General features: G+C 32.0%; 2 protein-coding genes across 2 annotated transcripts; one reads left to right on the top strand and one right to left on the bottom strand.

The window, feature by feature from the left end:
* Positions 1–437: 437 nt before the first annotated feature.
* Positions 438–2485, bottom strand: LOC137813969 (uncharacterized). Its single transcript, XM_068616475.1, has 4 exons — positions 2335–2485; positions 1955–2078; positions 1770–1842; positions 438–836 (listed from the first exon to the last, which is right to left on the bottom strand). Exons 1-4 carry the CDS (start codon positions 2477–2479, stop codon positions 573–575), a joined length of 606 nt encoding a protein of 201 aa, XP_068472576.1. The 5' UTR covers positions 2480–2485; the 3' UTR covers positions 438–572.
* Positions 2486–11088: 8603 nt separating this feature from the next.
* Positions 11089–12628, top strand: LOC137815923 (amino acid transporter AVT1A-like). Its single transcript, XM_068619031.1, has 5 exons — positions 11089–11288; positions 11546–11817; positions 12163–12231; positions 12280–12377; positions 12554–12628. The coding sequence occupies exons 1-5, from the start codon at positions 11089–11091 to the stop codon at positions 12626–12628; spliced, it is 714 nt and encodes a 237-aa protein (XP_068475132.1).
* Positions 12629–15034: the final 2406 nt, after the last annotated feature.

Raw genomic sequence — 15034 nt, 5'->3', positions numbered from 1 at the left:
GATTCGATCTATCATAATCTATTTTGAACCAAGTTTGTGAAAACATAAAAACATTCTTTTCTACTCTGTCATGCTTTCACTCTAAATTCTTTCATCACAATTTATTGTATAGTGTTACACTTTTTTCTATAAAGCATTTCATAAGAATATTATTAGATTAACAAGTTTTTAAAACTAATAAAAAGAAATAAATTTACAAACTGAAAACTAAAAAGTAGTTTTAGATTTTGAAATTTTTTAAACTACTCTAGAAAAGTCCTTCACCTTTATTTTCAGTTTCTTTGACTTCTGACTTTTTTTCTTTCAAACTTTTCTGTCTACATTAGATTAATTCAGTCATGAAAGTTCCAACATGAGAGTAGCTATTTGACCATTAATCCACTGTATTAGGACTAATTAATTACAGTATTTGAAACTTGACTGAATGCATAGAGAGGTGAGTATGAAATCATGGAACCTATCAATTGGTTCATAGATAGATTGAAGTTATGAAGTTGCAGAAGTACAAAGTAATGCAATTACACATTGTTGGTCGGTCTATATATATATATATAGATATAATATAATGAATATCAAATCTTGTTGAGAGCAGCAAGGGTGAAAACCGTGGCAGAAGTTACTCCTGGAATGAAATATTCATCTCGAATTGCCTCTGGCATCACTTTCTGCTTTATCAACAGAGCAGCCAATGGAACACCAAAAATACACAAGATTGCTTCCTTTGCTCCTATACCAGTAAATCCTGATGTTTTCACCAAATTTTTCATTATCTCCTGGAATTCTGTTTTTGTCAGTGCCTTGTTTTTCCCAGTTTTACTCTTTTCATTTTCACGCTTCTACATTTCCCATTAAAGCAAAGAACAATCATCTGTTAATTATACTGAACCTAAACTCATATAATGTACTATATAAGCTAGCTAAAATTATCAAAAGAGAAACACTGGGAATTGCAATTTTGTAATCTACTTTTTTAACATACCCCTTTCGAACACAAATCTAAAATATAATCCAACTCTAAAATATAAATAAATTTCAACTAATTCAGTCCTATTTGATCTCTTCATTCCATAAACACGTTCAAATTGATTTAAATGTGAGTATTATATGCAATAAATATGACTTCTTAATCAATACGTAGTTTTTTTTTTTTGGTATATCTGAGTTTGAAAATAATATTTTTATTAATAACTAAAATTTGATGAAATTCATTAGACTATGTATTCAAGTTTTTCTTTACATTTTAAGAACGTAATACTTTTTAATAAAAAGGCTTTTGTAACTATAGGATTTGGTAATTTGAATTTTTAAAAAGGTTTATGAAATATGAAATCATAAGATTTTTTTAAAAGATTTTATGAATTTACAAAAACAATTAAAGAATTTCGTGCATTTATCAAAAAATAAATTCTTGTTGTAGATATCTTATTTAGCTAAGCTGCTAATTTTTATATAATAGTAATAATAATAATATCACATCAAACTAATTCACATAAAAAAATATTAATTAAAAATTAGTAAAAAAAGGACAAATAAATAAGAGAAATATAAACAGACATATACAACAAGAAGAAAATATACATATGGAAAGAGTGCCATGAATATTTGTTACACAAAATGTTACATTATACATTAATCTATTTAGAAAAAAATAAAAAATATTTTAAAATTAAAATTTGTAATATAAATTCAATTAAAAATATACAAATTTACGATGCATTAAAAAACTAATTAAATATCCATATCTGATATAATGATAGAAATATGCGTACATTGAATTCTGTCTCCAGATCCTTGGTCGCCGGAAGTTTAATCTGCGTATTTCCGAGTTTTTCATTGAGTTTCCTGACAAAACATTGTGAAAGCTAAGAATGTTACATACAGCATAACAAAATGGTGTCACTTTATAATTAATTAAATAATAATTTAGCAGCTTTATACGAAAATGGTTAAGTACTCGACAATCTCGCATACTGCTCTGTAAAAAACTGGGAATTCGATGCTGCCTTTGTCTTGGAATAACTCTTTATACCCTTCGTCTATAATTGGTTCAAGTTCTTTCAGCTTTTTTTGATCAGCCCCTGTCTCAAATTTTCATTAAAAATATTATGAACATGCAACAAAACATGAGACATAAAAGAAAGTACGTAGTTAAACTTAAGTTGATGTAAGAGGTAAATGTTGAAATTAGTGATGCAAAGTAATTATTATTCACTTTATGATATCCATAGATAAACTAAATTATGAGCTCTAGAGTAAGATTACATGCATGAGATAAATATGAGATGTTAAAATGTTTTTCCAACAACAATAATAGAGAAGAAGACAAGGGAGTACCAGGTGCAAGTTTCTGCAGAGACAGGCCCATCTTTTTCTCTGGCTTTGGTTTAAAGGAGGTGTGACTTGTGACAATGAGGTAGGTGTGGCAGAGATATATAAGCAATCTTATCCAGAAAAAAGAAAGCTGCAATAAAACTTGCATGGTAAGCAGAGAACATTGCATCTCTTAGGCTATAAGCAAACCTATTTTATATGTATATGTATATAAAGTGTAGGAGAAGAGAGACAGAATAAGTAAATTTATTTCCCAAGAAATGAATCCTATTCATTCAATATAAAATTCTTGACTTGTTCCTCTCACCAATATTCATTTTAAATCACATATAAATGACTGCTAGAGGGCTCAAAACAAAATTTTAACAAAACAAAATAATATTGTCTTGTGGAGCCAACCATATAAGTTGGTTGTTTATAAAATTAATTTTAAGCTCTATTAGTTATGAAAAGATTCATATTCACCAATACCTTAATCTAAGATGTAAATTAAAATAAAAAAACATTAAAAACACTCTAATAAGGAATTGAGTATGGCCCCTTTTTTTTTTTTTCTACATTTGTTAGACTTAAACTTATCAATAATTGGCATTATAGAATGAAAAATAAAAATATATTTCAAATGTTGTTTGTTGTGAAAAGGAAATGAAATTTTGGAATAAAATTGAAAAGCCAAATATTTTCAGACAAACAATTCCATGATACGAAAATACATTTTGAAAAAAAAAATCAAAATAAAATCCATAAATTTTTGGAAGGGATATCAAAAATTCTGGAAAAATACTTACAGAATTTTAAAAAATATTTTAAAAATTTAAATTTGAAAATGTATTCCAGAATATATTTTGATTTGTATCCCTCTTAATTAAAAACTAAAAATGATATTTTTATAACTTCACACAATCCATGTTCCAGGTCAAAAATATCAGGTGCAAAAAGCAATTTTCCTAGTTTTTTTATTTATACCGGGTCTTTCAGAATATTTTTAGGCAATTTCTTTCTGCACCATATCAAATTTAACTTGCACCCTATATTTTTTTTTTTGAGATTTCCAAAATTACTCTTATTCTGGATTTGAAAATCCATAATAAATATAATTCAAAACTAAAAAACTACATTCCAAACAAAAATTCCAGAACACAAAATTGAAAATGAATTTTGAATAAAAATTTCCAAAATTTAAAAATGTGTTTTGAAAATTCAAATCCAAAATATTTTCAGAAAAAAAATTTCACAAGTAATTTTTATTTACACCCTTCTTTTATTTAAGGTTATTTTCGTAATTTTGAAAGAGTGTTTTTTATCATTTTCAATAGCCGATTGAAACATGTTGAAATTCATATGGTGGAGCAAGAATTTGCCTCATTTTTATGAATGTAACCCAAAATTTTAGGTTGGAGTGGAAGTTAGGCATAATGCATATTCTTTAGCCACAATTCTTAGATTTTAACTTCTTACCTTAAGTATTTGTATATAATTATGTTTGATTCAATCTTTTTAGCTTTTGTATTTTTTAATATAAGGAGAAGTTAAATATTTTTTAAATTAACAAGTTAAACAACCTGATTTTCATAAAAGAAAAGAAAAATAAATATAATTTAAATTAAATTTCTCTTTATTTCTCTCTTGCTTGCATATATGCATTTTATATAATTGGGCTTTATTTTGAGTAGGTTCTTTACTATTATAATTTTTTTGAGCTAGGAGTGTGCATTTTGCATTATTGTTAGTTGTGTTGTTTTGATGGTGTTAATGTAATTAGAATTTGTCAAGGAAGTATTCCATTATTTTAGAGTGTAGTACAACCATGTGAAAAATTATAAAAGTTTATATTTGAATTTGGAGGGGGTTTTGAAAATTTATAGCATATCTAAAACTGCTGCTGATGACCTTGACAGTGATGAATTTAAATTTGTTTTAAATCAAAATGAATCGATTCATATTGATACTGCTGATGTACATGCTATGTAAGAACCTACTGTGTCTGCAGGTTTGCCAAAAGAGTGGAAAACCCCGAGAGACCTAACCCTTGATAATGTCATTGGGAACATTGAGAAAGGAGTGTCAACTAGAAAGTCCTTGAATAACTTCTGTGAAACAATGACCTTTGTATCTCAAGTAGAACCCAAAAATCTGAATGAAGCTCTCAAGGACAGCAACTGGATTCTGGCCATGCAAGAGGAACTAAATCAATTTGCTCTTAATGAGGTCTGAACTCTTGTTCCTAGAATACCTAAGATGAATATAATTGGAACAAAATGGGTATTCAGAAACAAGATGGATAAGCACGGGGTGATTACCAGAAATAAGGCTAGGCTAGTGGCTAAAGGGTATAATCAAGAAGAAGGAATAGACTATGATGAGACATATGCACCAGTGGCTTGGCTAGAAGCTGTCAGATTGCTACTTGCCTTCTCCTGCATCAAAGGGTTCAAGCTATTTCAAATGGATGTGAAGAGTGCCTTCTTGAATGATTATATAAATGAAGAGGTATTTGTTTCACAGCCACTAGGTTTTGAAGACCATCTGCATCCAGGACACGTGTTCAAACTCAAAAAGGCTCTCTATGGGCTCAAGCAAACTCCTAGGTAATGGTATGAGAGGCTAAGTGATTTCCTCACTTCACAAGGCTATGACAGAGGCACATCAGATAAGACCTTGTTCATTAAGAAGAAAGGAGATGACACAATTCTAGTACAAGTATATGTGGATGACATCATTTTTGGATCAAACAATGAAGAATTGTGTGAAACTTTTGTGGAAATCATGAAGAGTGAGTTTGAAATGTCAATGATGGGTGAGTTGAACTTTTTTCTAGGCTTGCAGGTCAAACAACTCAAGGATGGCATTTTCTTGAATCAAGCTAAGTATTGCAAAGATCTGCTGAGGAAATTTGAAATGGACAAGTGCAAACCAATCAGCACACCCTTCTCAACTAGCTGTCACTTGGATCGTTGATGAAGCTGGAATTTCTGTTGATAAAACCAAATACAGAGGACTCATAGGATCTCTATTGTATCTCACTACCAGCAGGCCTAATATCATGTTTGCAGTGTTCATGTGTGCTCGGTTTCAATCTGCTCCTAAAGAATCACACTACAATGTTGTCAAAAGGATTTTGAAGTATTTGCAAGGAACTAAAGAAGTTGGCTTGTGGTATCCAGGTAACATCTCATTAAGTTTAACTGGATATTCTGATTTAGACTTTGCAGGTTGCAAAATTGATAGGAAGAGCACCAGTGGAACCTATCACTTGCTTGGATCAAGCTTGATCTCATGGCAATGCAAAAAACAGGCTTGTGTTGCTCTCTCCACTGCTGAAGTAGAGTACATTGCAGCAGGGAGTTGCTGTGCTCAAACCATATGGCTAAGACAACAATTGAATGACTTTGGTATCTTACTTAACCATATACATCTGCTGTGTGATAACACAAGTGCAATCAACTTAACCAAAAATCCTGTCATGCATTCAAGAACCAAACACATTGAAATTAGGCATCATTTCCTAAGGGAACACATTTCAAATGGAACATGTGAGATTAAGTTCATAGGTACAAATTTACAGCTTGCTGATTTGTTCACAAAACCATTGGCTAAAGATAGGTTTAATTTTCTGCTTAATGAATTGGGAATTATAAATGTCAATTGTACCTCGCAGTGAAAAATTAAATCTGTTCATTTGCAATTAAATGTGTTTATTTTTGGTACTAATATGCTTTGATGACTAGGAAAGAGAAATTCTGATCTTTGACTGATTGACTGACTTAGTGGGCATTAACCAATGTACCTTTGACGGTTTTGGTCATGGTTATGTAACCAATTTGATGGTTTGGGTGCTCAATCAAGGTGTGGTATGTGTGCTTCGTGACCCTAAATATTTGCTGCATATTTTTAAAGATTCTCTGCACAATTTCAGAGCATAAAATCTTCATGCATATCCATTCATAACTGCCATATCAACTCATTCATTTTACAATATAAATCTGTGTAAAAATCTGCTACCCACATTGGTTGTCCATTTTCGGTTCTCACCATTTGAAACTACAAGAAAATTTTGGTTCAACCATGGCTTCTTCTTCAAGACAGAAAAAGAAAAACCAGGACAGGAAAAACACATTTCAAGGAGTGCTAGAAGGCTGGTTCGTTGGAGATGAAGAGGGTATCAATGCCTACATCCACGAGATGAGCAGAAAGCATATTAACATACCTAAGGTACTGGATTTCAACTGGCTGAAATCAGAGAAATTGATTGAAACAAGGACTGCATTGAAGCACCAGAAACTGAAAAAGCTGCTGGAATTAATGGGTAATGTGTATCCTGATTTAGTCAAAGTGTTTTACACTAACCTAACCTTGGATGGAAAAAACATTGTCTCCTATGTGAAAGGGATCAAAATGAAGGTCACTAGTGATGTCTGAAATTCAGTGACTGGAATCAAATATTCTGGTCTAAAGGTTGGAAAAGGGAACACAAGTGGGATTCAGGAATTCAACAAACTTCAGTATTACAAAAGCTGTATGAGGAACCCTGCCCAGAGCATAAGCAGATTCTGTGCAGGTCATTTGAACCTAACACCACGTCTTGTTGCCTACATTATAGCATGACAGCTCATCCCAAGAGGTACAAATCATGTTGTTTTACATGAAGAGGATTTAATCCTTTTATACTGCATTATGAATCTGATCAAGGTTAATTGGGTATATATCATCAATGAGCATATGCTGAAATCCAAAAGATTAACTGATTATCGCTTTTCTTATGCTATACTTGTTTCAAAATTGATTGACCACTTTGGCATTGACACTTCCAATGAGCGAAATGATACCATCAAAGCTGTGAGTGAGATTGACAACTCAACTCTCACAAAAATGGGGTTTCACAAAGTAGAGGACAGCTGGGTGATTCTCAAAGGTAAGGATCCTCTAGAAGAACGTGGAGCCTCAAACCTCAACAATGAAGGTGGAGATGAGGCTGTTCCCATGGAAGATGACACGGTTCAAGCTGCAGAACACTCATGCTATGTTATTCATCACTCCTACCGGCAAGAGCCATCTGCTGGTCATGCTGGAAGTCATAGGACAAGCTCTCCATCTGTAGAAATCAGAGGAGACTCACCTGCTCCTCAATCAGTGCATGAAGAGGCTGCTGCAACCCATCAGAATGCTATTGTTGCCTATCAAACTCCAGAATACCGTGGTGAACCATTATCCATGTTTGAAAGGCAAGTTCTATATCGCCTTGACGTCATGACAGCAGAACATAGGGCATATTTTGAGACCACTCAAGCAAGGTTTCAATACCTTGATGATCAAATTGAAGGAGTTCAGGTGCAGCTTGCAGAGTTATACTACAAGGATTAGTAGTATCTTGTTTTCCATGCTTTCTTTTATCAGTTTTTAATTTCTGTAATGCTGAACAATTTGTCTTTGTTTCCTGGACTGTTATGGTTATGTTTCTGTTTTATCTTCCCTTATGCTTAAATGTTGTTTGATGAATCCAAAGGGGGAGAAAAATAGCTCACCATGCTAGGTGAAGCTAGCTGAAGCAGGAAGTTACATTCTGCACCTTAAAATTAATTCACATGTTATGCAATGTTTCAATTTTCTGGTTTAGTATTTGGTGCAGTACAGGTTCTTAAAGCAACAGAGCTATGGGGATTTGTTTCCATCAAACAGGGGGAGATTGTTGAAGATGGTTGCTGCCCCTTCAAGACATGTGTTTGATGAAGCCATTTCATGTATATTTACATTTGCTTTAAGAATGTCTTAGGTAGAGTTTAGAGGTTGTTTAAGAGTAGGCTTTTTGCTGAGTAACTCACCTCTTAATCCCTGACCATGTGATAAGAGCAAGCACAAAATTTCTTAAACTGTTTTTCACATGTTTTGCAAAAAAAAAACACCTTTATTGCATAAAAATAAATCTGTTCTTTTCTAAATAAATAGATTCTTTTTTAAACTGATGCTTTGGCTAAGTCTTGTGAAAATCAGATTTTGTGCATCAAGTATTTTGACTAAGTCTTCTCTCTTTCAAAACGACTGTGTTTCAATAGTTAAGTTTTTTCTGTTATCGTTTTGAAAAATAAATTTGTTCATCTGTAAATGAATATATTCTTTTTAGTCTGGTGCAATGCTTATCTTAAACGGTTTTTCGTTTTGTCCCTGTACCAGAATGGTTGACTAAGTCTCCTTCACATAACAAATTCTCTAACTGCTTTTGAAAATAAATCTGTTCATTTTATTTTCAATCTGTTCTTTTTATAACAGCTTTAATTGTTTTTTGAAAATCTGTTATAAGTTGTTTTTCTATAAAAAGAAAACTTGTTCTTGCGTTTGAACAGAGATCATACAATTGAGAAAACAAGTTTTGCATCAGAGAATTAAGGATTTACAAAGAATTAGCATTTGTTCTTGAAAGATTTCCAAAATCAAAAGTGTGCTTGTTCTTGTTTGGTTCCAAAGCTTGGTGAGAGGTGCTGCTACTGTTTAAGTGATCTGTTCTACTGGTTTAAGGCAGATTTCTGCATCCTCTATCAGGTGTTCTTGTAAAAGTGTGGTTGTAAAATCTTCTTGATAGGGTTTCTTGAAGAGTGTGTGTGCTGAAATAGTGTTTTTCAGCAAGTGTACCAAAGTTCTTGTAGGGTTCAAGAACAGTGGTGTTTGTGGTTGTTTGAATTGTGATTTAGTGAATTTCACCTTGGATTAGGTGAAGACTGGATGTAGCTCATTGGAGTGAACCAGTATAATTGCTTTGTGTTCATTCTCTCCTAATCTCTGCATTCTAATTCTCGCTTATCTGTTAATCTGTCAGAAATTGAATCTGTTCAATTAAAAATAAATCTGTTTTTTCTGGGCTTGTTCATAACGTTCTTATTTTCTAGAAAAACAGTTTGATTCTGAAAAGAAGATATATGATCTGTTAAATACCATTGGAACAGGTTGATTGTGATAGGTTAGGTTACTCAATTGATTGTCAAGCTAATAATTGAACCTTAATCACTTGCTTAAAATTGAAGGTTGCTATTTTTGTGATTCACTGTTTTTCTCTTAAATATCAGTGTGTGTGGCTTGCAAATCAATCTGAATAATCTTGAGAATATATTCATTACCAAATAAATCGATTTATTTTCTGTGTACTGTGATAAAATCTGATTCTGCGCAAAATTTTTAAAAGGTCAATTCACCCCCTCTTGAACTTTGGCACTATTAAACCCAACAGGTACATCTTGGACAAATATCCAAGCCCTTTTTGTGACAAACTCACAATTTGTTACCATTGATATTTTTTTATCAGCAAAGTTGTTACTATTGATATGGTTTAGGTCATGTTCGATGAATATGATCTGTGCCACAAACTAAAGAAATGACTAACATGAATTTTTGCATACATAAAATATTCATGTAAATAGATTGTCTTTCTATTGCTCTATACATTGTTTTATTCTTTAAACACATGTATATTTGACTCCATAAAACTTGCTAGACTCGCCAAAATTACTTTTTTTATAACATCATCGTCCTCTACATTATATTCATACATGAAAAACTCTTATTTTTATTGTTATATATTTTGAATCTTTTCTTTACTTTGATACATGTTTACTTTCATTTATGTTTGAGGCAAACTAAAATAGATGTATAAGGCAACTAAAATAAATGTATATACTCTATTCATTTTTTAAATATTGTAAAATACTAGTTTAATTATATATTTATCATATAATTAAATTAGGTTGAGATGATTCAATCCATTCAAACTCGATCTCCAATCTAATAATCCAACACAACTTGAGGAAATGAATTAAATTAAATTAGATTTGAGTGATTAACGAATTGGATATAATTCACTTAAATAAATTTTAAATATCTCAAAATTAATTTTCAACAAAGAAAAGAAATATATATGTCTTATATAATATGGATTTTCTCAATTTAATTTCTTTTATTTTAGGATTTGGTATTTCTTTGGTTTGAAAAGTCAAAAGAGTATTTTGTATTCCAATATTTAAACACAATATAAATATGTAAGGATGTAACTTAAAAAGAATCATGCAATCTAATCCAAATTACATTTAGATATTTTAAAGAAAAAAACATTCAAACTACACCAACATGCATATTGCTTTATTTTTGTACCACATGAATTTTTGTCTCAAAATTGATCCAAATGGATTCATGAGCGCGCCACTCTCAACCATAGCTTGCTTGTAAGTCGGGACCCAATTAATAATAGTAATATTAATTATAATATTATTATTATTATTATTTATAATTATAATAAATAACAATATTTTAAAGTTAATGAATATATAAAACTAATTGAAAATAAGAAGTAAATGAATCTTCCTGGGTTTGAGCTTGTTTCCCGGAAAGTTGTTTGTACAGTATGCTAAAAACACTTGCTTCCTTACATGACACGTGTCAAATATTGGGTATGTGGGTTCCTTCCCTTCTTCTTTCCGCTTCACAATGCAACTGTTTTGCATCTTCATATCTTTCCCTTTTACCACCTTTCTTTCCTTCAACTTTTTCGAACATTGCTTCACATTCTTCATCATTACAAGCAGAGCCATTCAAACATCTAAGTCAATTCTCCTCTTTACCACCATTTTTTCTCTTTTATCTCCTCCTCGCATTGCCATTTATTAATACAAAAAAAAAACACTTTATACAAATCTTCAGATCCTTGTTGCCGTCTAAATATCAAAGAATAATAGTAGTAACACAAAAGATATATTGCTTTATTGTCAAATTCTAAGAATGGCCAATAAGGAGAATAACGAAAGAGAGACACATTTTTTCGTGGATAATTTCAATGAGGGTGTTAGCGAAGAACATAACACAGAAGCTGCTGATTACATGAGTGAGAATAGTAATCAATGTGACACTGATGATGAGGGGAATCGTAGAACGCATCCTCAACCTTCTTTCATTTCTCAACAGTGGCCTCAAACTTATAGGTACGAATCTTATTTTACCATTTATGTGTCTTTCTTTTTACATAGAACATACTTTACATCTTATGTTCCACCTTGTTTTTACATGAGTACCAAATTTTGTTACCTAAGGTTGTTTTTGCATGAACGTGCAGATGTTGGGTTGTCCTTTTGTTACTCATTAAACTAACCACATTCACTATTTTTCTCCTATTTCTCTTTCTTTTTTATTATTTTTGTTATTTATTTTTATTAGTATTATCATTATTCTTATATGACAGAGATGCCACGGATTCTTACTCAATAGCTGCTGCTCCAAATCTTGAATCAATTATCCGAGCACCAAGCGTTATTTATTCAAGCTTTATTGGTCTTGGTTCAAAGAGTTACTTAGAACATGATGAAAGGACTTCTTTTCTTTCTGGTGAGGAACTCGCTCATGCAGGGATCACAAGAAGACAATCAACATGGTGGGAGAAAGCTTCCATTAAACAAATTCCTGAAGAATTTCCAATTGAGTATGGATGTAGCCTCAGTCAAACAATATTTAACGGTTGGTATTTTAAGATAATAATCTTTAACATTTTATTAATTTGTTTAAGTAAAGTCAATAATATTTTAATTATGTTCAAGTGTTCCCAATAAACATTATGAAACATTATGAGTTCAATAGCTATGGAGAAAAGTTCCTCGAATTGGAGTGCATTTATGCATACTTTTATACTCATGCTTAGTATATATAGTAGATATTTGAAAGGCTAGTTTTTGGATTAAACTTTTGTAAGACACATGATGAATCCCTGTCCTAAAAGTTGTTATTTTGTTTATAAATATCTAAATCATATCCCCCTCGTTTATATTTGTAACTTAATTTTGTGAGATAATTGTACTTGGTCAGGGATTAATGTGATGGCTGGAGTTGGCCTTCTTTCTACACCATATACAGTGAAACAAGCTGGGTGGACAAGTATGATTGTGATGTTTTTCTTTGCAATTGTATGTTGCTATACGGCAGATCTTATGAAACATTGCTTTGAAAGCCAAGAAGGGATCATTAGCTACCCTGATATAGGAGAAGCTGCATTTGGAAGATATGGTCGACTTATTATATCAGTAAGGATTTGTTTAGCTTCAGCTATAGTTTTTGTAGAACATTGCCTTTTCTCCCTCAAAGAAGCTCTTTATTATATATACAGAATGAAAGTAAATTAACCAAATCAGTAAATCATCACATTGGTGCCTTTGTTAATCAATATTTGTTGACACTATTTTTTTAATCTTTGTAACAGGTCATTTTGTACATTGAGTTATATGTAAGTGTTAACATAGCATTACATCCATACGTGTATATTAATTTCTGTTAACAAGCAATCTTCTTCCTCATTTTTCTATATATATATATATGAATGAACTCTCTCTTCATGAACACAGTCATATTGTGTGGAGTTTATCATCTTGGAAGGAGATAACCTCACTGGGTTGTTTCCCGGAACATCCTTACACTTGGGGAGTTTACAGTTGGACTCCAAACACTTGTTTGGAATTTTAACTGCACTGATTATTCTCCCCACTGTTTGGTTAAAGGATCTACGCATAATCGCCTATCTCTCAGGTTCTCCAAACTCAACAAGATTCAATTGGTTGAAGGATCTTTGTTGTTCAATCTAAGTTTAGCAAATATTTACAATATCATTTGTGATGATTCTGCAGCTGGAGGGGTTGTGTCTACTGCTTTGATTATTTTGTGTGTGTTTCTTGTTGGGACAAGAGATGATGTTGGATTCCATCACAGTGGTCCATTGTTGAATTGGAATGGCCTTCCTTTTGCTTTTGGTATCTACGGGTTTTGCTTTGCAGGACATTCAGTTTTTCCAAACCTTTATCAGTCTATGGCTGACAAAAAAGAATTTACCAAGGCAGTGGTTGTGAGGTATGTAAGTAAACTTAAGATCTCCCTACTCCGTGGAAGCATTTGTTGCTTTCAATAGTTAGCTACACAAATTGATCACTTTATATTCAACATGTTTCATGGTTAAAATATTTTTGCATGTAATGATTAAAACAATTTTTTTGCTTTTTTACTTTCAGCCAAAATATTCAATTAAGAACAAATGTAACAATTCAGTGGTTACAAATAAAAAGGAAAACATAATATGTTTTCTCAAGGTGGATGAATCTTAATTCCTTCTTTCATATACCTAATTGAGTTCTTTGTTACAGTTTTATTCTATGCACATTTGTATATGGAAGCTCAGCTGTCATGGGATTTCTAATGTTTGGTGAAGGGACTTTGTCTCAGATAACACTGAATTTACCACCAAATGCATTAGCTTCCAAAGTTGCATTGTGGACAATTGTAAGATAATCACTTTTGGAATCTTTGCTATTTTTAATTTAAAGTTGTTTCTTTCTAGTGAACATTTACATCGTCTCTTATTTTACACTCTATTTTTTTTTCAGGTAATTAGCCCATTAACAAAATATCCTTTTTAATGAATTACTTGCTTATTGAAATCCAATGTGAATTGATTGTATTCAACATACATTTTTATTTAGCTTTTCTTTAATTATGAACAAATATGCTTTGATGATGAACCCATTGGCAAGGAGCGTTGATGAGTTGCTACCGATTAACATTTCAAGGACTTATTGGTGTTTCATTACTCTTAGAACAGTGTTGGTTATATCAACAGTTTGTGCTGCTTTTATGATTCCCTTTTTTGGTAAGTCTTACACTTTGCTTTTATGATTCCCATTTTTGGTAAGTCTTACACTTTTTAATATGTACAATACATTTCAAGTATTGCAATATTAGTCAAAGATACACTGAGAAAATGATGTAGTTTTGTTAGCATAAAAAAAATGTAGTTACTTTAGGCTAAATCATATTAGTACTTTGTTTTTTTTATCAGCAAGAAAGAATAAATAAATAGAACCACTTCAGGGGTGGTCCAACCCTTATACAAATTATGAAAATAAAACACATCTCATTTAACTACCCACCCCCAACAGAAGAAGATAAGCTACCACCTAACAAAAGAAACCAAAACAATAACAAACGCAACCTCAACATATAACAACAAAACTAACAGACCAATCAAACAAAACAGATAACATCTAAAGGTGACACCCAACCCAATCTCACAAACAACTAACGCTCAACCCACACAGGGCATCCAACCAGAGACTAACAAAAGCAAACAACTTAAATCAAATTCAGACAAGTTATGGGGGCAAAACATCAATCATAGAAGGAGAAACGAGTAAAGGGAACTTTAGATGTAACCTAAGACCAAGCTTTCAATTGGGCCAAAGAGAAGATTTATGAGTGATCCACCATTCCACCATTGAAAACGACCTTATTCCTATGACTCCTAATCTCCCTTACCACAGAAATCCACACACTCCCCAAAACTAAGTTGACAGATATAAATGCATTACAAATAGAAAACTGAATGAAATGTGAGAAAGAATCAAGGGGAGCAATCGACACCAAACCTAACCACGAAAAACACTGATTCTAAACTAACCAGACAGTTCTACAACCAAAAAACAAATGGTTCGTAGATTCCTCTTGTAACCCACACAAAGAGCAAAGAATACTTTCAACCACAACCTCACACCTAGCCAAATTAACTTTAATAGCAATCTTGTTTTCCAACACCCTTCAAATCGTAACCTGGGCAGCACGCAAGGCTTTAATGTTCCAAAATTGTTTATAATAACACGATTGCACCCTTTCACTTTCTCCCCTCAAAAGACCATAAGCA

Source organism: Phaseolus vulgaris, chromosome 1 (genome assembly GCF_000499845.2).
Source record: "Phaseolus vulgaris cultivar G19833 chromosome 1, P. vulgaris v2.0, whole genome shotgun sequence".
NCBI classification, from domain to species: domain Eukaryota; kingdom Viridiplantae; phylum Streptophyta; class Magnoliopsida; order Fabales; family Fabaceae; genus Phaseolus; species Phaseolus vulgaris.
Note: the sequence above shows the minus strand (reverse complement) of the source record. Positions and strands in the feature narration are given on the sequence as shown.